The 25,183-nt window shown below is 33.6% G+C and overlaps 2 protein-coding genes across 2 annotated transcripts; both read left to right on the top strand.

Annotated features, from left to right (window-relative positions):
- Positions 1-13,491: 13,491 nt before the first annotated feature.
- Positions 13,492-15,895, top strand: LOC134256786 (uncharacterized). Its single transcript, XM_062739455.1, has one exon. The coding sequence runs from the start codon at positions 13,492-13,494 to the stop codon at positions 14,812-14,814; it is 1,323 nt and encodes a 440-aa protein (XP_062595439.1). The 3' UTR covers positions 14,815-15,895.
- Positions 15,896-20,301: 4,406 nt separating this feature from the next.
- On the top strand, positions 20,302-23,534 carry LOC134256779 (uncharacterized). Its single transcript, XM_062739448.1, has 4 exons — positions 20,302-20,412; positions 21,569-21,625; positions 22,364-22,455; positions 22,569-23,534. Exons 2-4 carry the CDS (start codon positions 21,617-21,619, stop codon positions 22,885-22,887), a joined length of 420 nt encoding a protein of 139 aa, XP_062595432.1. The 5' UTR covers positions 20,302-20,412; positions 21,569-21,616; the 3' UTR covers positions 22,888-23,534.
- The last annotated feature ends 1,649 nt before the right edge of the window (positions 23,535-25,183 follow it).

The following is a 25,183-nucleotide window of genomic DNA, read 5'->3' as shown; positions in this document are numbered from 1 at the left end:
TTGTTTTTTTTAATTTTACTCACTTTTAATTTCTGTAATTTGGCAAAATTGCGATATAGTCCTTGAAGAATTGTTTTATTAATTTCATTAGGCTACTTTCTAGACCTTATTTTTGCGCAATTTATCGGGGGCCACGTTTTGTACACTAATTGCAATCATTCTTTGTCACATTAATTTCACAAATCTTGTTTTCCGTCACATTGTCATTAAATGAACTTAAATGAAATTCAAGTGAATTGGTGAATCACTTTTGCCTGTGTAGTGTAATGAATCAGAATTAGTAAAGTGGATTGAAATAGTGTAGTTTTTTAAATCATCCAATCAAATCATATTATGTGTAGCCAATCAGAGTTGACATTTTAGCCAATCAAATCATTAGAATTTATTAACCAATGAGTAGCAATTAGGCATAGGAGAAATAGTATAAATACAAGGATCAATCTTGTTTCGTCTACTTTTGGTATAACTGTTTGTCGGAGTTAGGTGACTTGGGAAGGGTACCTGGACTGTGTCGGGAAACAACAGAATTGTTAGTTAGACCACTCAGCCCAAGGAACCAGTTCCCTAGTGTCTTTGTGACTAGCTATGGTGTCTCGGTGACTTTAGCATGTGTCTTACCAAAAGTCGTGTCCTGTTGATAGCTATGATGTCTTGGTGACTTTAGCTTGTGTTTGTGTGTCTTTAGATGTATCTGTGACTTTGTGATTTTTATAGGGTGTATTTTAGGTAGTTGCAGACTGTGTCGAGAAACAACAGAATTGTTTGTTATACCACTCAGTCTGCGCTGCAACTACAGGGATAGGTTTTATATTTTATTATTTGCTTGATTGTTGGTGATTCTGTGGTTATAGTTCGTTTTTATCGTGTTTGTTTATTATAATTATCCTGATAGGACCGAGGAAAAAGTATATACATATATAGTGAATTTAAGCCAGTTGTTCGTCATTGTTATTGAAGTTTGTGTTGATTTTATATTAGAAACGTGATTCTTAGGAAGGAAACCTAAGCGAACCCAATTATTAATCATTTGTACTTTGTAAACAGGTTACAGTAGCCTTAATTCACGATAGCGCAGAAAATTTTAAAAATATCTTTATATATACTTATGGATGCTTAGATATCTAGCTATATATATACCTATCTAAGCATCCCTTGTCTTGTCTGTGTTATCTGTCCATAAGTCATTTATGTGTGTTGAACATTATTTAGTAAATGCAAGAAAGATAATTCTTGAAACCGTCTTAACATTTCTACCTACGGGAATAAAATGATTGTGTATGCTAACAGCTTAGGTTAGTTACAAAAACTTGAGGCATTTTTATCGATCCATTCTGTTTAACACTCTATTTTTCTACATGTCAATAATACTAATATCCAATTTTTATATTTAGAATTATGATAAATGTATATGAACTTTCCGCTTCTTAAAAATTTTACTACTGTAAAAGGAAAGAAGAAAAATTAAAGTTGGACTGTGAATCAAGCTCGATAAATTTTTAGAATATTAAAATTATTTAGTTTATTAAGACTTTCAAAGAATGAAAGCGGTAATTTGTGGTCATGCGGATGAATAATACTTTGTTTGGATTCATTTTTGTGTTCACTCAAGATACACTGATTTGAAATAGAAAAAGAAGATAACGAACAGTTATCACGCTCGTGCAATTTGTATGAAAGATGTCAGTCATCATTTGACCTAACTTCAGATTGCATATTAAGCAAACATGGTCACCGTATAGACCAAGGATTGGCAAAATGTTGTCTACATATACAAGATTGTATATAACCTTGAGTCTTTATTTCTATCGGTAGCCTATCTTGTTTAGAAATTGTGTGTACAATGAATATGCTCAGCCTCTGTCTAGTTAATTGTGAAAAAAAATCCAATATGAATGTGATAGAAGTATATAAATACATAAATAATGGAGGTTGACGAAAGAAAATTCCAAGACAAAGTGTTTTTCGTTTGGTCAGATGTTAGTTGCCATCAATTTTTTTTCTATAAAATATCCAAAAAGGACGTTTTAAAGACTTTTATGTTTTTATCGTTATGTCGTTAATTTGCACTTGATCAAATTTCTAGATGCAACATTGGGAACGAATTACTTCTTTAACGAGGTTAACTGAGCTTTTTATCAGATTTTAAATAAACCTATATTTAAAAAGTCTGCACAATGTTTTAATTCTTACAATGACTTTGGATTCTACAATGCCAGTTTAATATTCAGTCAAAATGCAATGATTAAATTTCATTACAAAAGCAATATTTAAGGAACTATATTTTGTGGCAGAATGTTATTTTTTTAGAAGAAAATGATCATTTTCTTTCTCTTCTTGAAGTACTTATGTACGAGGGTTGTCCCGTAAAATCGTGGACAAGTTGTCTAGTTTGAAAAATAATCATCACTGCGTTCTGAAATTTTCACTACTCTTTAGTACTTATAATATGAATATATATAGCAAATATCAAATAGATATATGCATAAATAAATAAATTTTGATATTTTATGTTATGTACTGTATCGCCCTACGGCGCACGGATTATAACGTCAAGTTGCCTAAAACAACGTCACGTTTCATGTTTGCTAAAAATAAAGTTGGATAAGCCCCACTTAAATTTAGAAATTTTACTGATTTACATACATGAGTGTTTATATCCAGTTAAGGAACCAATGTGGCACACTCGTGCGATCTACTGAAGATTTATTAGCAAGTTACGGACAGTATTCTCACCATCATTCAACTAACAGAGAATCTCATATCGACGGTCGACAGTGACAGCGTCTTTTGCTACTACAATGGCAGTCTGTCTGTATGTTTTGTACTACCTGGGGACTCGATCAAGAGAACTTCGCTAAGAAAACTTCCATTTCATTTATATTTTAAAGATCTGGGGATATTTGTCATATTTTCTTTCCTCTGTATTTATTTTAAGTCTCTTAAGGTGTCATTACAACATCCAAATCTAACTTAACTGTTCTCCGGTGCGCCGTAACGTCATCAAACGTCGCCATTTTTCGTGCATTGTGTTTATCACTTTCCCATTTCGAATGCTCGGGAAAATTTCAAAAATTAACCAAATGCCTTGAAATTTTCAAAAAGACGATAGAATTGATTAAGGAATCTAATTAGGACAATTTTCATCCTAATCTTATGTATTGAAAACTTTTATTACGAAATAATACTTGTATATTCTCTAATAAAACCTTGTTATTTTTACCGTGCGCCGTAGGACCGTACCCTGGGCATATTCAAGCAGAATAAAATCTTGATTTTTGCATATATATCATCAAAAATATTATGATACACTTAAATATGATGAATAAACATTTACTGAAAATTTCAGCTTATTGCGCTCATTACTTTTTGAGAAAAAGGCTTTGTCCACGATTTTACGGGACAACCCTCGTATTTAACGTATGTTAATTTTGTATTCCTATTTTTACCCCCATCTTTATTTTGTGCAGTCGTTTATTTGTTATTAACTTTTTGACCAACCTGATGGTAAGCATACCCCCCCTGCTTTAGTAGAGTATTCCAAAATATTTGGTTGCCTACATTAGGTATGTGTGTACCATTAGTACGGTAGAGGTAAATTTCTGTTTGATGATTTTAGACACATTCCCCAGAAGGGCATACTGCCAATAACTCATTGGTAGTACATTTGTAAACATGACCAGACTAGATTAGGATTAGACTACAGTGCATTGTATCTGAATAATGTGCATTGTGCCATATGTAAAAAAAGGTTATCATTAGAAATCAGATCATTTGATCCAACATAAAAAATTATCCTATCGGGGGAGAAAAATAAAGACATATGGTTTCTATAAACTGGTGCCACTGAATTCCCCTTTCATCAGTTCAAGTTATTGAAGCTAGGAAGTTCAAATCAGTACTATGTTCTTCTGCCAAGTATGGTATTGATAATCTGGTAATGATGGATACTATTAGTTATCCAGGTTCAATCAAGGGTGTACGGGGATTTACCCCGGGTTGTATTCCATACACCCTGAGGCCGCAGGCCGAAGGGTGTATGGAATACAACCCGGGGTAAATCCCCGTACACCCTTGATTGAACCTGGATAACGAATTTATTTCCTTTGTATCCATAAAAATGCTTTGTAAACATCAAAGTGTGTCTCAATCTATCGATAAGATATTTATCATAGAGAATGTATGCATTGTGACGTCACGTTTTATTTACACCCGGCTCAAGTCGGGTGCACGGATATTTACACCCGACTTTGTAACCAATCAAAGCTCGTGTTACAAGCTAGATAGGAAATAAATCTGGATACACCTGGAAAGCTTTGTTGAAATTATAAAGACTAAACTAATTAAAGTGTTAAAGGCATATCAAAAACTGCATCTGTCCAAAATAGGTACAATTGTTAATCAATGATTTTAAAGTTGTTCCTAAATGAGCCCCTTTTAAAAAATGTGGTTTAAATAAGCATTCGAATTTCAAACCTTTCAAATGTTTTGCCAAGGAACTAGTTTAAACAGGTATCTGTCCTAGTAAGTAAATTAAACGATTGTTTTAGCACTTGACATGAGGGTGTTTTCCTCCGCACAAGCTATAGACACATATGTGATCATACCTGCATCTTGGGAAGAAAGACACGGTTTACCAGCATTGTTAGCAAAACAACAGCTCGAATTTTTTTGCATAATGGTATAATTGTATTGAGGGAGTATTTTGTATTTTAGTAATTAGCTGACTTGCCTGAAACGTTTGTTTGCGTTTCCAGCTGATACATACATAAGCCAGTATTCAGAATTAACTTAAGTGATACATGGAGTATCAGGTGAAGGGCTCGTCGTAATTATACCAATTACTGGATCTACCTGCTGTCTGCCTAATGTCTCGAATATATTTTGACAAATCCTATGTTTAATAAGAACTAACTGTTTATAATTTAATTTTGTTTGTATTCTAGCCTCTCATAGGTTGATTTCCAAAACGGAACGCAAATTATTCTGTATAATCTGGTTTGGTATGGGGACACACTCCCTTGACAACCAGCTGAATCATCTGTATCCATGCAATCCCATCATGTCCAGTCCTCGGGATTCATGGAAAATTCCAGATTTGATAAATGCACCATTAAATTCAAACAGTAGCTCGATCTTACCTCATGTAAATAAACATCATGGCTATAGGTGTATGTATCAGTAATTACCTCCCCCGCTTCCCATTACTTCCGTTATTACGTGATTGTATTACTGAGCGGGAAATACGAACTCATAAAAGCAACTCAATTTTACATCCATGGTTGTTTGATTATTTTAAAATTAAATTATAAGGAATTACTCTAATTATTTGCTAAAGTATTCGAGTTATACCTGGTGTGGTCAGTTTACGCTTCCCGGATTATAAAGCGTAAGCTGGCGCAAACCAGGTTATATCGAATAATTTGGCCAAAAATTAAAGTCATCCCTTAACTAAAACAAGAGGCCCAGGGGCCACATCGCTCACCTGAGCAAATCACCCTACCACTTAGGGTCATGATTTGAACAAAGTTGAATCTACACTACCGGAGGATGCTTCCACATGAGTTTCATCTTTCCTGACCCAGTGGTTCTTGAGAAGAAGATTTTTAAAGATTTTCCCTATATACTCCTATGTAAAACTTTGGTCGGCCATTGTGGCTCCACCTTACCCCCGGGGGTCATGATTTGAACAAACTTGAATCTACACTATCTGAGGTTGCTTCTACATGAGTTTCATCTTTCCTGGCCCAGTGGTTCTTGAGAAGAAGATTTTTAAAGATTTCCCCTACATACTCCTCTGTAAAAGTTTGGTCGGCCATTGTGGCCCCACCCTACCCCTGGGGGGCATGATTTGAACAAACTTGAATTTAAACTATCTGAGGATGCTTCCACATGAGTTTCATCTTACCTGGCCCAGTGGTTCTTGAGAAGAAGATTTTTTTAAAAATGCAATTAATTTTTCACTAATTTATCTTTATCTCCCCTTGTAAGAGAGCATGGCCCTTCATTTGAACAAAATTTATTCCCCTTTACCTAAGGATGCTTTGTGACAAGTTTGGTTGAAAATGGCCCAGCAGTTCTTGAGAAGAAGATGAAAATGTGAAAAGTTTACGACGACGACGACGACGACGACAGACGACGGACACATTTTGATCAGAAAAGCTCACCTGAGCCTTCGGCTCAGGTGAGCTAATAATACTTATAAAAATAGAAAAAAAAAGTCTGAGGTCTATTTTTCTATAGATAAGAAAGTGTTTTTCTAAGGATAAGCAACGAATAATATGTCATTCCTGATCTTCAGTTTCCCCTGCAAATACTCTAATTCCGCATCTGATTTATGCCTAGGTCACATTTAAGCCGATGGTCGGGCGACTAAATTTTTCTGGTCTTGTCGGCTGAAAGAACAGGATCGGCCGACACATTATCGGGCGACACGGAGCGGTCACATTTTTTCCTAGAGACACCGATGACTTGGATAAATACACAAAAAATCTTCTTTTTTTTCTTTTGAAATCTGCAATATTTTTCATAGATCTATATTCAGATAGGTGAGTGAGTAATGTTTGCAAGGCAAAGTGGCAGAATCTTATAAAATTGTGACTCACTGTTGAAAATGTGCGCAAAATTTGTATGGAATTGCATAAAAACGACAAATGGTTCATATCTAAGCAGCAAAGAATACTTATGATTTCTTTATATCTTACGGATTAATTATTTGTTATTTCCATTCAAAAAATTTATATCAATCCATGCATCAAAATTTTGTTTGTGGTATGTATCCTTAATAGGTTAGATATTTACAAGTCGGCCAATCGTCGCCCGATCATCGAGCTCCGAGCTACAGTTTGATTTTAACCGTCGGCCGAAATTTTCAACACCCTTATTGTCCAACGACGGACGACCGACTTTATAAACTGACCGCCGATGGTCGGACGCTGATCGAAGATTGGTCGACGGATAACTGCAGTTGAAGAAATCGGCCACAAACGCATGAAAAATTATAACTTGGACGGATGGACATAAAATTGGTCGGCCGACAAAAATGGAGGTCAAAATCGGGCAAAACAACGGCCGATGAACTGATGACTGTCACCCGAAGAATCCCATTTTTGCTTCAAAACCCGTCGGCCGTTGGTCGTTTTTGGAAATGTGACTGTGGTTTTAAGGAGCAATGACAATTCGATAAACTGACCTTCACAACTATTATTTCTTAGTTTATTAGGGGCATTGGCTTCTAAAGAATTAACAAATCAGAGCCGACATATTGTGTTATTTTATCGTGTAACATGATCTGAGACTCGCCGAATTCTTGTGCGGTACCAGTACTTGGCGCTTTATTCGTTTCTTGGCCCACTGGGTCGGTACTGCTGGAGGTTCATTGGTTGAAATAGGGAGAGGGTCCTCCATGGGACGTGTCCACGCCCTCTGGTGGCAACGCTTCTTCCTCCCTTTCTAGCTGCTGACCCAGTTCCTTCCTTACGCCGTTTATTGACGACTGGTTTCCCTTTACCTATTACAAGTGATACTACGTGATACTACGTAGAAGTTTGATGGCTTTTTTTGACATGATGCTGGAAGGTTCCGGTTAAAAAAGGGATAGACAATTCATTCGAATGGTGGTTAACTTGTACCATAAAAATTTCGTAATTAAAAAACTCTAAGCGAACCTAAATTAATTTTGATATTTATCAAATAATTTTGATTAACTGTAAAGTGCTGGGAGATACAAAATTTAAGATTTTATTTCTTAAATTAACTTCTTGTCAGAAAATCAATATTAACGTAGAACTTACGTCGTATGACATCATAACTAGTAAAAGTGTTGAGCCTTTGCTAGATCCATTATGATGTCATAATTAAATTATTTTTACGTTTTCCTGTACATAATAGCCTAAAAAATTTAAAAAGAAAAAAATTCATTTTCATATTCATGGAATTAAATTCAAACCATGCCAAAAAATCTTTATATATGTCTTAAATTTATATATTTTTGGTTATAAAGCCAATTAAATTAAAATATTTCTTTAATATATAGGCACCTTTAAATAACGATCTGGATCTGAGGTGGACAAATCCAATACTCATGTAATGAAATTATATAACTTATTGTAGTAATGTGAATGGCATACAACTACAATGTATTTTAAATGTACCCAAAAATCCTAAGAAATCTTCAGTTGCAAACTAAATAGTATATTAATATCTTGATAAACTGTGTCTGAGTCAAAGGTGTGTTGAGGATTGTGTGTTGATTTTTATGTCTATCATGAAATAAAATGCCTTTTTTCATAATTATTCGTTAATTGTTCATGTGTATTTTTACTGTGAGCAATGAGCTCACTAAATGATACATCCCGCCTCCCATATAGTTATAATGGCAAAGTCCATGTTTTGCTGTGGAAAACCCAAAAAGTAAAATAAGAGGTACACAATGGCATTATATAAGAAAGATTCTGTGAAAGTTTCATTAAATTTCACTCAGTGGTATAACAGCAGTTGCGGATAAGAGATAGGTACCCCAAAGCGGACGGAAGGATGGATTTACAGCTAGACGGGCGGATATACCGATTACAGTATACCCTCCCACTTTTCAAGCGGGGGTATAATAAAGTGTCTTAAGAGTGGTATTCTAAAAAAAAAAAAAGCAATTTGAATGTACAAAACGGGATTTTTTTCAGTGTCAAGGTTTGCGTTTTATTCTTCATTGACATCAAGGTCTTTTAAAGAAAATATATAATGAAAGGAAAACGAAACGCATTGGACCATGATAAACAAAATGTTTTTGACTGTGTGGCCAAACATTATGAAAACTAATGATGATGGGTCTTGGTTATTCTGCACGGAAATCAATGTTCAAGACACACTGTTTGGTACTTGTGGAAGGTAACCCCCACCTCCACCCCATCCCAAATATTCTACCCCGGTGCTTGTTGGACATTTTTTATACAAATAATAATTACAATTAAAATTCATTACACTTATTCATCATGTGAACAAAAGGAAAAAATGGAGAAATCCCAAAAATAATTTTTTGTGGAGCAATTATTTTGGGTTTTTCTCGATTTTTTCCATATTGTATGTGTACGCAATTCGCCATAGAACTTACAAAAAGATATTATAGTTTCATCAACTTGCCTTTCAATAGCTTACCACACCTTAGATATTAATTATACGTAGAGAATGCTGCAGTACATCGAATCAACTGAGAGATACAATGTGTAAACCTCGTATGCAGGCGATGAAGGTATATTGCTGCATAAGTATGGGACGCTGACGATCGAAAAGTTAACGTCATCACGTTTATCAATACATAATGGTTTTGTCATTTCTTGATGTTGCTTAATCTCTGTGTACTGTTTGGTTGCTGATACCTAAAATATGCTGGTTAATTTTTTTTTTTTTTTGCAATGTAGGCGATTCCATTTTTCATGTCTTTCCCTGGCATTCGATATTTATTTCCGTATCTGTTGTTTGAATAATTTAATTCGTCCCTTCTTCTTGATTGCGTTTTGTTGCTTATTCTGTATCCAAATTATGATAATGTGGTCTGTTGTTTAGTTTTCTTATATACTTGGCTTGTCGTGTCGCTGTACTATAATACTATTTTGTTGCTTAGTCTTTGATGGCCTGTCGTGGGTATTTTGATGGAAATTTTGACGGACAATTTCAGCAAAAAGGCTGCTTTTCTGCTGATTTATTTGACAATTTTCCCTTTGGTTTAGTCTTCTTTCTGTTTTTTTAATCAAGAGTCAAAAGGATAAGCCTACTCAAATGAAGTGCATGCATGTATATAAATGCATAGAAATAAATGGCTCACTCTCACCGGTTGCTGTTCCTCCTTTGTTTTCTGTCAGATAAAGCAGAGTTTCGTTGTCCATAAAAAGCAATAGCAAGGTTTTATTAGCAGCACAACAAGAAGGACATCAAAACACTTGATGCACAAGTTATAGGATATTTTAATAAGTTAACAAGTACACCATACATGTACACGTAGTTTAAATATACATGACTGGCATGAGCTGAATCAACCATGAGAACAATTGTACCAATTCAAAATTTCCCACTTTTTTGACAAAACACACATTGACACACATTACTTGATTCATATCTAATGTGCTGTAAAGTTCATCGAACTGCTAACCCCATTAAAAATTATGTCATTTCAAACCCAATATAAATAGAGTCAATGAGGTTTTTTATCACTGAGAAGTCAACTATAGTCAATTTTGCAAGATGTAAAGTCGGAGTATTCAAATATGGTCAACTTAGCTCTTTTCTCGAATTAAAATTCTAGAGTACTAGTATTCAATTAGTGGTCAAATTGCTGAAAAGCAGTCGTTTCACGATCACCTGACCATTTTATGCCGAACAGTTGCAATTAACAGCTTTTAACGAGGTTGGTTCCTGATATTTGATGTCTTAAACATATTTGTCAATTATATTTTTTTAGCATCTATGCACATATCTTAATTAAAAATCAGATTTAAAAAAAAACGGGGGCGAATATGCTTCTTTTGGCGATGCAGTACAATTAATATGACCTTTTTGTACTGAAATTTGTGTCATAATGAAAAATCACATCAATGTTTCCCCTGAAATACTTTTATCCAAATAAAGTATGGCATAAAATAAATCTAAGCCATTTTACAGTCAGTTTAAATGACTTTTAAGTGACTGAAACAAGACATTTAGCTTTGTACTTGATTTAGCGGTTTCTGCATTCCGCCAAAGCCGCTAAAAAGAATTCACAGCCAAATGTAATACGTTTACATTATAGTATATTGTTTTTGTCCTTTCTATTTGTCTGTCATAACTTTTAAACCATTAAAGATAGATACTTTATGTTTCGTATGCGTACTTCACTAATAAACTTCTTTCAAATGACACCAAGGTCAATGACCTTGTGACCTTGACTGTGACATATATGCTTAAAATAGTTTTTGTCTTCCAACTTTACAACGTAACATTCGCCATAACTTTTGAAATAAGAAAGATAGAGACTTCATATTTGCTATGCATACTTCACGCATAAAGTCTTCAAACGACACCAAGGTCAATAACCTTGTGACCTTGACTGTGATCTATATGCTAAAAATAGCTTTTTGAACCTTCATCATAACTTTTAAACCACGAGAGATATAGAGACTTTTTATTGGGTATGCATACTCCACTTATCAAGTTCATTCAAATTATACCAAGGTCAATAACCTTGTGATCTCGACTGTGACCTATATGCTAACAATAGCTTTTTTTCGAACTTTGTTGCCACCAGGCGCATTGTGTTTCACAAACACATCTTATTTTTGTTGTTTTTCTGTTTCCATTCTTTTTATGACTTCTTAACTTTTTCCTTTGTCTTGAAAAAAGCAGGTCGTCCCTAAATTCTGACAATTTTTATTGTTCGTGTGGTTGGTTATTTTTACCCGTGACTCTGTATCTAGTTAGCAGATCTCCCACATGCACAGGAAATATTGATTTCTTATTTGTAAAAGACGTGTCAATGCAAAGGTTTTAGCTGTTTGAAATAACTTAAAACGACTTATCTCAATCAAATAAGGTTATTTAAATCCTGCATAAAAAGAGCCCCAAAAATACCGGAGATTGCAGGAAAGAGGAGTCCAGTGCACAGGTATCTGTGATATAAAGTTTAACAGAATTCCAGCATGTTTTCTTTTACTCATTAAATACAAAGGTGTTGGGATTTCTTCTGTTAATTGCTTTACAATTCTTTGCATTTCTTTTTACATATCTTGTTTGATTATATAGTAGATTGATCATAAACTCTAGTCTGATTTTTCTGGGTGCAGCTTTACTATGTTACAAACTAACAATCATATTTGACAAAAATAAAATGTACTGTATTTCAATGTTCTAACAATTTACATATTTACTCGCCGATAAATTCTTTCGTTAGATGCCTTTCTTTGTATTAATTTGAAATTTATTTGTAATCCTAACCTTGTATATATAGATTTTCACGGTAGAATTAGATGTCCAACCTATGTATATATTTGATACTTTTCAGTGGATACATATAGTTGATTCAATATTCCATTAAGAAATAATGAAAACCCATAGCCACATGCCGGTGGCGCGTCCATCTTTTAATTTCTCGTTCCTTTTCATTTATAATGAAAGAATGTGAAAATTAGTAAGGATTCGGAAAAAAATTTCGTCATCAAATTGCAATTATTATCTCAATTATTTGCATTTATTTTCTTGCACACTCGAATAACTAACCAGATCATTAATTTCTGAAATTAATAGTGTTTTCTTTTGCAGCGCAACAAGTTGTTTCTCATTTGAAGTTAAGCTTCCCCACGTTTAAAATGATCTTATTATGTTCCCCAAACGGAGTTTGGGAACATATTGTTTTTACTCTGTTTCTTATTATTATGTTCCCCAAACGGAGTTTGGGAACATATTGTTTTTACTCTGTTTCTTATTATTATTATTCTTTTTTCTTCTTATTTCTTCTCCGGTACTTTTTTGTCCGGAAGTGTTCTCAGAAACTGTTCACCAAACAAAGTTAAAACCTTTTTAGGGTTAATAGGTGTGTTGTGTAGATGTGCCGAACGAAGGTCATTTTGCGCGCATACGCATGCACGTGCGGGCGCGTGAAGTGAGTAAAATGACTGATATATTTAATATGGTTGTAACTTTTATATTTTTTGATAAAATGTTTTGAAACTCATTATATAAAGATATATCAGATGTGTAGATAAGATGACATGGTCAAATTTGCATGAACTCACGCGCATGCACGTGCGCTTTGCTCTGATTGGCTGAAACAGAAATCTTAATAACTTTTTTGTTTTATGATGAAATGCTTTGAAATTTATAACATAGACATGCATTAGGATGTACTACAACATGATATATAAAATTTTTCATCAAATCACGCGCATGCACGTGCGCTGCAATCTGATTGGCTGAAACTTTAAATGACTATAACTCCCTTGGTTTTCAACCAAACAGCATGAGATTTAGAACATAGATAGACATAAAGAACTCCTACAAGATGGTATGGTCACCTTTCACATGCATGCACGTGCGTGCACATGTGCTTTGCTCTGATTGGCTGACACAAAAATCTAAATATCTTTTCTGTTTTTTTACAAAATGCTTTGAAATTTAAAACATAGGCATACTTTAAGATGTCCTACAATATGATATATAATAATTGTCATGAAAACACGCGCATGCACGTGCGCTGCAATCTGATTGGCTTAAACTTTAAATGGCTATAACTCCCTTGTTTTTCAACCAAACAGGATGGGATTAAGAACATAGACAGACATAATGGACACCCACAAAAAGGTATGGTCATCATGCACGTGTGTGCACGTGCAATGAGTAAAAAGTGTAGACAAGATGATATCGTCATTACGCTCATGCAATCACATGCGCACGCCTGCATTGTTTAAATTTGAAATACTTGGTATTTCTTCTGTGATATCAACTCACCTGTTTACCTGTACACTTCACCTGGCGATGGCAGAGAGTGATTTCGATTCGGTTGACAGAACATCAAAGCCGTTATACTTAAAGAACAATGATCTTCGGGTTTCCTTAAAAAAACAGATCACTGACTTTGATCTTATTGATCCAATAAAAAAGGTAATCGGTGATGATCTACTTTGCGTGCAACTCGACCGCAATCTGTGGAGAATTTATCTCAAAAGTACAGAATGCCGACATAAGCTCCTAACACAGGGTATTGACATCAATAGTGTAGCATACCAATTCTATGATACTAACCCGTACACCTCTGGTGCTACATCCGTATCTCAAAGAACCCTTAAACTTAGGATATGTGGTCTCCCCCTCTCTGTGGCAGATTCCGCGATACAGGAATTACTTAACAAACTGAACGTCAAATTAACAAGTAAAATTCTGTACGAAAAGATCCGCCATCCAGAGACAAACCGGATGACAAGTATCCTAAATGGAACAAGGTTTATGTATATTGAACCTCTTCCAGACGGAAAATATCTTCCGAGAATTAACTACTGCGGTGGTATACAGTGTAAGATTTTTCACTATGGTCAACCCAAAAAGGACATTCACCTTTTATGTACAAACTGCTGGAAAACCGACCACACCCGCTCTAACTGTTCCTTCGAAACCTGTTGTAAGGTATGCAAACAACCTGGTCATTCCCCCGGGAATGAAGCGTGCCCTCATTACCAGCCACAAAAGAATTTGACCCCTTTCTGCGGTGCAGAGGATGTTCTATCCAATTTTTACCCTTGCGATTTGGATATCTTTGGAATGAAACACAAGTCGGCTGAACATGCCTTTCAGTACATTAAGGCAGTAAGATGCGGTGACCCAGATTCGGCCAATATCATCAAAGATGCCGATGATGCCCTTACCGCTCTACGCTTAGGCAAAAAAATAAAATCTAACGAGCAGTGGGATTCTACCAAAGAGGCAGTGATGGAGGAGATCTTGGAAAATAAATGTGTCCAGGTCCCTGTTTTCCGCGATAAGTTGTGTACTTCAAAGCAATCGACAGTATTCGTTGAAGCAACATACAACAACGAATGGGGCTCAGGGCTTGACCGAGATGGTACATGCAACACCAAACCCGAACAGTGGCCAGGAAAAAATATTCTTGGTGTCCTGATGAAAAAAATCGCAAGAAAAGTTCGAAAGCGAAAGCTGAGTGATTCAGCAAAAAACGAAAGAAAACAAAAACAAAAAGATCATTCGAAACAAAAAACAATACCGCAAATGCTTAATCAGCTGAGAGAAATGTCCGACAGTGATGAACCTAGCACGGAGAGTTGTGATGATGATACTTGTAAGTAACTGTATTATCTCCGGTCAGACTGATGCAGCATTTCATGAACTTCGGTATGTGCTCAGTTATATCTATTTACAGACAATTTTGGCATACTTTAAAAATGCTGTAATGAATTGGTATGTTCTATTTTTACTTGTTAAGTGATAAGACCTAATTTATCCCCCCTCCCTTTTTATAACATTATTACACATTTATATCAACCATACAAATGAACAATTTAAGTTTACTTTCGGTGAATGTAAGAGGTCTTAATTCGCCGGAAAAAAGAGCAAAAATCTTTACATGGTTAGAAGAGTGTAAAATAGATATAATACTTTTACAAGAAACTCATTTTGTTGAAAAACATGTAGAAAACTATAATAGAAAATGGAATGGGAAAATAGTTCATGCTTTTTCAGATTCTCCTTTTAGTAGAGGAGTTTCTATTCTTTTTAGACGAGAATGTAATGTAGATATTTTAAATGTTCATAAGTCTAATGATGGTAGGAAAATACTTGTTAATGCAAAAATAGACGATGACTCATTTACAATTATTAACGTTTACGCACCTAATAAAGAGTCAGATAGATTAGCCTTCTTAACAACTCTTAATACATATATTTCTTCGTTTTCTGCGCAAAATAGTACAATCATAATAGGAGGTGATTTTAATTGCAATTTTGATAAAGAAAATGATAAATCCAATAAAAAATTAAATAAACTATTAAATAAATTCGACTTAGTCGACGTATGGCTTAATAAAAATCCTAATATCAACGGTTATACCTGGTGTGATGCAGAAAATTGTCCAAAAAGTAGGATTGATTATATTTTTGTAAATAAAGACTTTATAGAAAGTGTAAAAAATATCATTGTCAGACGAATTCCTGGTACTCACAATAATGGCACTCGGTTAAGTGACCACAGATATCTTAAATGTACTTTAAATCTTAGTAAATTAGATAGAGGTGCAGGTTACTGGAAATTGAATGTATCTCACCTTGACAATGATGATTACAAACACGGTATAGAGGAAATATTTAACAACATTGATGAAACGCTAGATCCAATTTTAAAATGGGAAACGTTTAAAATAAATGTACGTGATTATTCTATTAAATACGCGAAACAATCCAAACATAATATAAAATATAAAGTATAATTACTTGAGGAAAAAATCGATAAAATTGAATGTTTGCCTAGTCTAGAAATTGATATGAATGAAAAGCGAAAACTAGAGAAAGAATTAGATGCAATGTATGATGAAATTGCTAAAGGAGCTCAAATAAATCAAAAGCGCAATGGATAAGCGAAGGAGAGCGAAATACTAGTTTCTTTCTAGGTTTGGAAAAGAAACATGAAACGAATAATACAATAACTGAATTAAAAAAGAATAATAAAACCATTGCAAGTAATAGTGAAATTTTACAAGAAATGTGTCTTTTTTACGAAAACTTATATACAAGCAAATCTGTTGATGGTAACAAAATTTCTTCATATCTACAAGACATTGAATGTCCAAAACTCAGTGATCGCGATAGAAAGTTTTGTGACACATTTCCAACATTTGATGAATGCTCTGATGTGGTATACAATTTAAAAAGTAACAAATCTCCCGGATTAGATGGATTACCAGGGGAATTTTATAAATGTTTTTGGAATAAGATTGGTCCTCTCTTTTACGATGTAATATTAACTATATTTGAAAAAGACGAATTACCATATTCTCAGCGATTGGCACTTATCACTCTTTTATTTAAAAAGGGCGACAAGAATAATCTTAAAAACTATAGACCATTGAGTTTAACAAATACCGATTACAAGATTATAGCTTTTGTTCTAGCCAAAAAATTACAAAGCGTCATAGATAAATTAATTAGTAATGAACAATCAGCATATATCAAAGGTCGTTACATAGGTATTAATGCAAGATTGATTTTAGACATTTATGAATATTGCATGGATAATGAAAAAGACGGAATATTACTATTTTTAGATTTTGAAAAAGCTTTTGATTCAGTCGAGTGGAATTTTCTTTTTCAAGTTCTAAAAAAATTTAACTTCGGTGATAATTTTCTTCAATGGATCCAAATTTTATATAATAAACCAATATTCAGAATTAAAAATAATGGTTGGATTTCTAAAACATGTAGCATGAATAGAGGTATCAGACAAGGATGTCCTATTTCAGCTCTATTGTATCTATTTGTGGCAGAAATACTGGCCTTAAAAATTAAAAATAACAATGAAATACAGGGTATTAATGTTTTAAACATGAAAAGGGATATTAAAAATATTCAGCATGCAGACGATATCACATTGGCTTTAAAAGATATATCTTCTTTGAATGTTGCAGTTAAGACTGTTAATGATTTTTGTAAACACGCTGGTTCAAAGGTCAATATAAGCAAAACACAATGTATATTATTGGGCAGTCTAAAAGATAAATACACTAACATAGACGGCATACATGTAACAAATGATGCTGTTCGATGTTTAGGTATACACATTGGCCATAATAAAATTCAATGTTATGAATTGAACTGGCTAAAGACTTTTCAAAACATGGAAAAACTCTTTGAATCGTGGAAAAAAAGAAAATTGACTATTTTTGGGAAATCATGTGTCGTTAACTCTTTAGCTACGTCAAAACTTATATACATGGGTTCAATATTACCAATGCCCGATCCCGAACATATTCGACAAATTAAGAGAAGCATATTTAACTTCATATGGAATAAGCGCGATAGAATTAAAAGAGATACTGTGATCGGAAAACAAGAAGATGGAGGTATAGGTGTGATAGATATTGAATTGAAATTCAAGGCCTTAAAGGCGGCATGGGCTAGATACTTGATAGATAAAAAGTGTATAATAGGCGAAATAATAAGAGGATATTTAAATAGTCTTAATATTGATATCAACTATCTATTATCATTATCGGAGACAAAATCCCCAGACTTTAAAATCATTTCAAACATGTCGGTTTTTTATAAAGAAGTATTTTGCAGTTTTAATGATTGTAAAAGATATATAGATGAAACTAAATTGTCTAATGTAAGTTTTGCTCAGCAACCAATATGGAATAATAATATGTTTAAATATGAAAACAAAACACTATGTTTTAAAAATTGGATCAAAAGTGGGATAACACATGTTAAAGACCTTTTTAATAAAAATGGAAAATTTAAAACTCTACAAGAATTGTCCGATGATTTAAAACAAAAATCAAATTGGATGTGTGAATACAAAATATTAAAAACAGCGATCTATAAAAAATCTTTAAGATTCAATATGACTTGCTGTGCATACATACAGAATATAGGGGAGCGTTATTTTGATTTTGTAAATGGTGTATATTGTATTGAAGATAAAAAATGTAAATTTTTTTACGATAATTTACTCTGTAAGAAATTTAAAGCCCCAAGCCATCAATTAATGTATAAAAAATTATTTTCTGTTGCTCAGGAGAGTTGGAAGGATATATATAGAAATAAGGTTAAAGACATCTATGACAAAAGAATATGTGAATTTAACTATAAATTGTTGAATAATATATTGTGTTGTAACAGTTTTCTTTTTAAATGCAAATATAGAACTTCTGCTTTATGTAATATGTGTGATGAAATTGAAGATATTAAACATTTACTTTTTGATTGTGATCATGTTCATATACTATGGAAAAATCTGAGTTCTGTGTTAAATTTTGATGTGCAGTGGAAACATGTCGTCCTAGGTTTTTATTTTGAACGGAATTCCAAAATACAATTTTTAAATACTTTTGTTTCTTTTTTAGCATACAAGATATATAAATTTAAAATGTTTTGTAGAGTTCAGAACAAAACTGAAACAGAAGATTTGTTATATTCCTATGTAAAAACAAATATTATAAACAATATGAACATTTTACTGAATTCAACAAAAACTCACATGTATAAAAATAAGATGGTGACATTTGTAGAAATGCTTTAACTAAATATATGGTACTTTATTTTTTTGTTATACTAACTATCCTGGCCCGGGTTAGTTAGGAATTGTAAACGGGTTTGCATATTAATGATTAATAAAATTATTAAAATTTAAAAAAAAAAAAAAAAAAAAAAAAAAAAAAGAAATACTTGGTATACTTTTTGGAAAACTTTGTTTACGTCTTAAATGCATAGATTGTGCTTTCTTTGATGAAACTTACAGGGAATATGGCACGAGAAGGGAGTTGGGGGGTGTTTGGGGAACATCTGTAACGGTTCCCGTTACAATTAGCACTAGTTATTATTTTTTTTCTTATTTCTTCTCCGGTACTTTTTTTGTCCGCGAGTGTTCTCAGAAACTGTTCACCCAACTGAGCTAAAACCTTTTTAGGGTTAATAGTTGTGTAGTGTAGGTGTGCGGAACGAAGGTCATTTTGCGCGCATACGCATGCACGTGCGTGCGCGTGAAATGAGTGAATTGGCTGATATACTTAATATAGCTATAACTTTTACATTTTTCGATGAAATACTTTGAAACTCATTACATAAGGATATATTAATAGTGTTAATAATATGACACTGTCAAATTAGCACGAACTCACGCGCATGCACGTGCGCCTTGCTCTGATTGGCTGAAACAAAAATCTCAATATCTCTTTTGTTTTTCGACGAAATGCTTTGAAATTTTAAACATTGTCATGAATTAGGATATCCTACAATATAATATGAAAGAATTTCATGAAATCACGCGCATGCACGTGCGCTGCAATCTGATTGGCTGAAACTTTAAATGGCTATATCTCCTTTGTTTTTTGACGAAATGCTTTGAAATTTAAAACATAGTCATGCATTAGGATATCCTGCAATATGATATACAAAAAAATTCATGAAATCACGTGCATGCACTTGTGCTGCAATCTGATTGGCTGAAACTATTCTACACTATGATTTAGAAAAAAATTCTTGAAATCACGTGGATGCACGTGTGCTGCAATCTGATTGGCTGAAACTTGAAATGGCTATAATTTCCTTGGTTTTCAACCAAACAGGATGGGATTTAGAACATAGATAGATATAAGGGCCTCCTACAAGAAGGTATGGTCATCATGCAGTGCACGCACATGCGTGCATTTGGAACGAGTGAAATTAAAAATACACTTGAATTAGTGATTCTTAATACTTTTGGACTAAATGCTTTAATATAAAGTATATTTAAAGATATAGAAAGTGTAGGCATGATTAAATGATAAGCACGCACGTGCATTCACATGTGCACGGGTACAATGTTAAAATTTGAATATAATTGGTATCCTTTTGGGAAAACGTTGTTAAAGTCAAAAATGCAAAGATGTTGTCTTATTTAATAAGGCTTACATGGAATATGGCACGAAAAGGGAGTTGGGGAGCGTTTGGGGAACATCTGTAACGGTTCCCGTTACAATTAGCACTAGTTTACGTTGCAACTGGTTGGTTGTTTTGTGTGTCAAGGATTATATTTTATTTTAGAAACAATGTAGAATAAAATACATGATCATATCAATTGTTCAGATGGTGATTTCGTGCCTTTTGATTGGCCACTTCTTTGACACGCCTTAAAACATGGGTATTTAAATATATTCACGTGAAATTAAATTAAAATATTTCATTCTGCTTTTGGTAAGTAAATTTCATTTTCATTTCAGTTCTTTATACTGGCAAATCTCTTTTTTACTAATTGAAATAGCAATCAGTCATCAGACTATTAATAAAGATTCTTATCATTTTTTTAATTTAATTAAAAAAAAACAAATACAACTATTAAATACGATTTTCGGATAGTCATTTACTTTATTATCGCATTATCGCTCTATTTGGGGTTTTGAATAATAAAGTGCAATGACGCAATAATACGATGTCAATGAAACAATGCAGCGATAATGATGAAGCGATAGTGTGATAACGCGAGGGCGATGATGCAGTGGCGCAACAATGCGATAACTATGGTGCAATGGAATTATGAAGCCATATAGCGATGATGCAATAAAAGCGATGATACCATGGTGCAATGAGAGGCACGGTGGTACGTATCATCCTATCATCGTCATCGCGCTATTGCACCATAGCCGTTTTGTCATCGTTCCTTCCATTCATCGTTATGGCGACATCACTTTATCGCGCCTTCGATCTTTTAGTATATGCTTGATGGTGAGATAGTGAACTGTGTGACCCTATCCCGATTCCATTATAAGAAGGAAAATAATAAATTAAATAAAACAATACACGTTCGTACATGTAATTCGAAAATGATTGATAAAGAAATGAGCTTGTAATTCGAGCTAATAAAGTTTGTATCACTCAATTTCAATTCTGATTTTACGTGATGACTCAGACTTTTCTATCGTCAACTTTGCTTACTTATGCAGCAATATACCTTCATCACCTGAATACGGAGTTTATATAACTCAGTTGATTCGATACGCAATAGCATGCTCTACGTATGAACAATTTCTAATACGAGGTAAATTATTGACAAGCAAATTGATGAAACAAGAATATCAGCCGTCTCGTTTATAGTCATCATTTCCTTCTATGGTCGATACAATGACCTTGTCAGCAAATACAAATTATCATTGAGACACGGCGGGTGTGACCGATTGGCAGGGGATGCTCACCTCCATGGCATCTGAGCCCATCTCTGATGTTTTGGAAGTTCATGCTTTCTATGCTCCTATTTTGTATTGTTTTATGAACTTTTGATCTTGAATACTCGTGATACTGTTCGTTATCTCCATATGTTTAACGTTTTAAATATAGTATATATTTTGAATTTTAGGCATTATAACTTTCAGAGAAGATAAAAGAAGAAACTGAAAATACAAAGATGGGATATGTTAGTATCTTCGGGTTTTTTTTTTTTTTTTGTTTGCAAAACATGATATTAACGATTGCAAGCATATAATCTCATAAGTTGAAGATCTATTTTATATCTGATGAGCTACAGTGTTACACGTTGAGCTCCGGATCCAGTACATTTATAAATCTTCTTTTGTACGTACAATAAATTATTTGGAGATTTTTTTGTTATAATATTGTCCTTGTTTTGGGGTAATTCGATTCGCGTTTGGAATGAAATTTTGTAAAACTTTATGAGCAAGTTCGGGGCTTTAAAAAAATCTAGTGCTGTTACTATTCAATTGATTGAAGAGTACATCAGTTTTTCTGCAAAAAACTTTCTTCTTTTCAAAGATTCCTTTTATAAAAAAAACTTTAATCTAATTAAATATTTTTTTTCTGAAAGAAGATATATTTTTTAATTTTGTAATAAAGGTAAATAATTGTTTACGGAGCTATAAATTGCGATTTACGATCATTTCGTCAATGTTGAATTCTTTTTTGAAATGATAGGAGCAAAATTGATTTGATTAGTTCATTGGATTAAGCGTTGTTATCATTATATCAGTTCATATACGTATCAAATTACCTGACGAGGGAATAAAGTTGATTATCAGAAATCACTAATTAAATAGATGTTGTCTTAAAGTAATTTGAGAAATCAATTATTTGAATTTTTTTGCTCCGTACTTAAAACTTGATAGGATTTATCTGAATTACATTTATGATTGAATAGATCCGTCTAAAACATATTGGAAATGAAATAGAGGTTGGTCAGAAGATAACTTTCAGAGTGAAATATAACAAGAAAGGAAATGAAAAACCGGGGTAAGTCTCTCTCTCTCTCTCTCTCTCTCTCTCTCTCTCTCTCTCTCTCTCTCTCTCTCTCTCTCTCTCTCTCTCAAGTTCGTTATAATCTTTTTTACCAATTCATTTTTCAGCGGAATGGCCGTAAATTTCAGACAAGAGATGGGCGAAGGGAAGGATATCATTCTGCATTTTAATCCAAGGTTTCCATCATATCAGATAGTTTTGAACTCTTTCGTAGATGGTTCATGGCAAAAGGAATTTTTCATTGGTGCGAATCCAGCAGTATTTTCCGACGAGTTTACACTATCCTTGGACATCAAAGATACTAGAACTGTCTTGGTTAGAGTCCAAGGCGGAATATTGACGACTTATACCTGCCCCCTAGACATAACCAATACTGAATTCATAGAGTTTTCTCCTGAATACAGTATCAGCGAAGAATACAATTAACAATTGACATACTGGTAGTTATTAAGAAAGTTCGAGATAAAAACTTAAATCATTCAGTTTTAACGAAACTTTATGAAACTGTAACCCCAGATTCTGAAGAAGAAAAAATCCGAATAAAAGTTGTATCATATCTTTTGAAGAATACTTATTTTGTTAAAACATGAACAATATTTGTGCAGAATGACAAGACCTTGAACATGATATTAAAAAAAACAGCGCTGACCTATCATTTAAGGGACTGAAAGGGGCCAAAAAAATTAAATCAATAACTCTTTACAAGCAATATTTTTGTATAAAATTTTACTGGCGCAAAAATCTTTATTTTAATAATTTACAGCTATATCATCTGATTTTTACGTCATGTTAAATAAATAGGGACCAAAAGGGCCAGAAAACTAAATCTTCGACGCTTTATATTTGAAAAAGGAAAATATATCGATAAGTAATATTGAACAAAGAAGATGTGTTTGTAAAACACAATGCGCCCGGCGGCAAAAAAAGTTAAAAAAATATTTTTAGAATTTAGGTCAAGTCAAGGTCACAAGGTTATTGATGTTGGTGTCATTTGAAAGAACTTTTTTACTAAGTCCGCATACCAAATATGAAGTCTCTATCTCTCATGGTTCAAAAGTTACGGTTAAGATTTTTTTTAAAAAGCTATTTTTAGCATATAGGACACAGTCAAGGTCACAAGGTCAGTGACCTTGGAGTCCTGTGAAAAGGCTTAATTAGTGGAGCATGCATGCCAAATAGTAAGTCTCTATCTTTCTTCGTTCAAAAGTTATGGCAAAGGTTAAAGTTTGCCAACACAAAAGCTCTATTTAGTGTATAGGTCACAGTCAAGGTCACAAGGTCATTGATCATTGTGTCATTTAAAAGAGCTCAATAAGTGGTGTATGCATACCAAACATGAAGTTTCTATCTTTTATGGTTAAAACGTTATGGTGAAAGTTAAAGTTTGCAGAAAAAAAATATTTTTAGCATATAGGTCATAGTCAAGGTCACAAGATCATTGACCTTGGTGTCATTTGGAAGAGCTTAATATAGTGTAGTATGCATACCAATTACATAGTCTCTATCATTCATGGTTCAAAAGTTATGACGAAGGTTAAAGTTTGCAGAAAAACAGACAAACAGCAAAACAGACAAACAGACAGACAGACAGGACAAAAACAATATACGCCTTCTCGGATCTTTCGATCCAGGCGCATAAAAATGTTCAAAATAATGTTCTGAATAACATGTCACCTTTCAATTTTGCTTAACGTTCCCATTAAGAATTTGCACCTAAATATTTCTTTTGCAAATATCTCTGGAACAGAAAAAAATCTTTGAATAGTTGTTGAATAAAAAGTGGTCGAAATCTTAAGAGTTTTAAGGTAAAATAAAAAGGAGGGACTAGTTCCTCAAATTAAGGAGCCTTAAGTCTTTAATCACTTCAATGATCAAATTTTGAAATATATTATTGAAGCAAAATTGTTCATCTCACCAAATTATTTATATCATTACATTTGAACTAAAATCTCAGAAAAATATTATATGAAAAATTAGAAGGAAGACCCAATCTCCGCTCGCAACTAATAAATTGCATCTTTTTATTCTTACGGTTAAATTAAGAAAGTTTCGATCTATGTGCTTCCTAAACTTTAAACGAAGATATAAAAACATAATGTTTTAAAAATAACTAAATACTTGTTGCCAACAACAAGAGATCTCCATCCCTATATAACAATCCTAATAATTATGACTGAAAGGGGATGGGGGCTAAACCAAAGCCCCAATGTTCAATGCCTATATTATGTCTATTTTTGACAAAAAAAAACACCCTATAGCCCCCCCCCCCCCTTTGGTTTCGTCGCCTGTGACCATTGTTTTCTGGTATTTCATGGAAAAAAGGGGGTAATTATTTAAGTGAGAGACATGGATTTTCTAGACAAGGAAAGGATAACACGAACAGGAGAGAAGTAGTAAATGCTTTAGGAGCAATATGGACAGAATAAAATTCGAAAATTTTGCATATCTGAGTACCGAGGATATTGTAGAGATATGTTATGATGCACATTTGCGCCTGCGTGAACGGACCGGCGGGTTTTTTCGTGCAGAGAAGTACATTAATGTTTTTGTATAAGTACCTTTCAAGGTTGTTTTATGGCTGACATATAGTGTGTATCGTAGGTTTTTGTACCTTTTAAAGATATTTTTCGGGTAATTACCAGATAAATAACTCTGACAAACTTTTTTTCACTAGGTAACATATAGGCAAGGGCTAAGCCCGAGACTTCCGAGTACCGGAAGT

The sequence above is a fragment of the Saccostrea cucullata genome, unplaced genomic scaffold (genome assembly GCF_032062105.1).
Source record: "Saccostrea cucullata isolate Sc308-1 unplaced genomic scaffold, CSIRO_AGI_Scuc_v1 ctg2054, whole genome shotgun sequence".
NCBI lineage: Eukaryota > Metazoa > Mollusca > Bivalvia > Ostreida > Ostreidae > Saccostrea > Saccostrea cuccullata.
The sequence above is the reverse complement of the archived record's forward strand: the minus strand, read 5'-3'. Positions and strand labels throughout refer to the sequence as shown.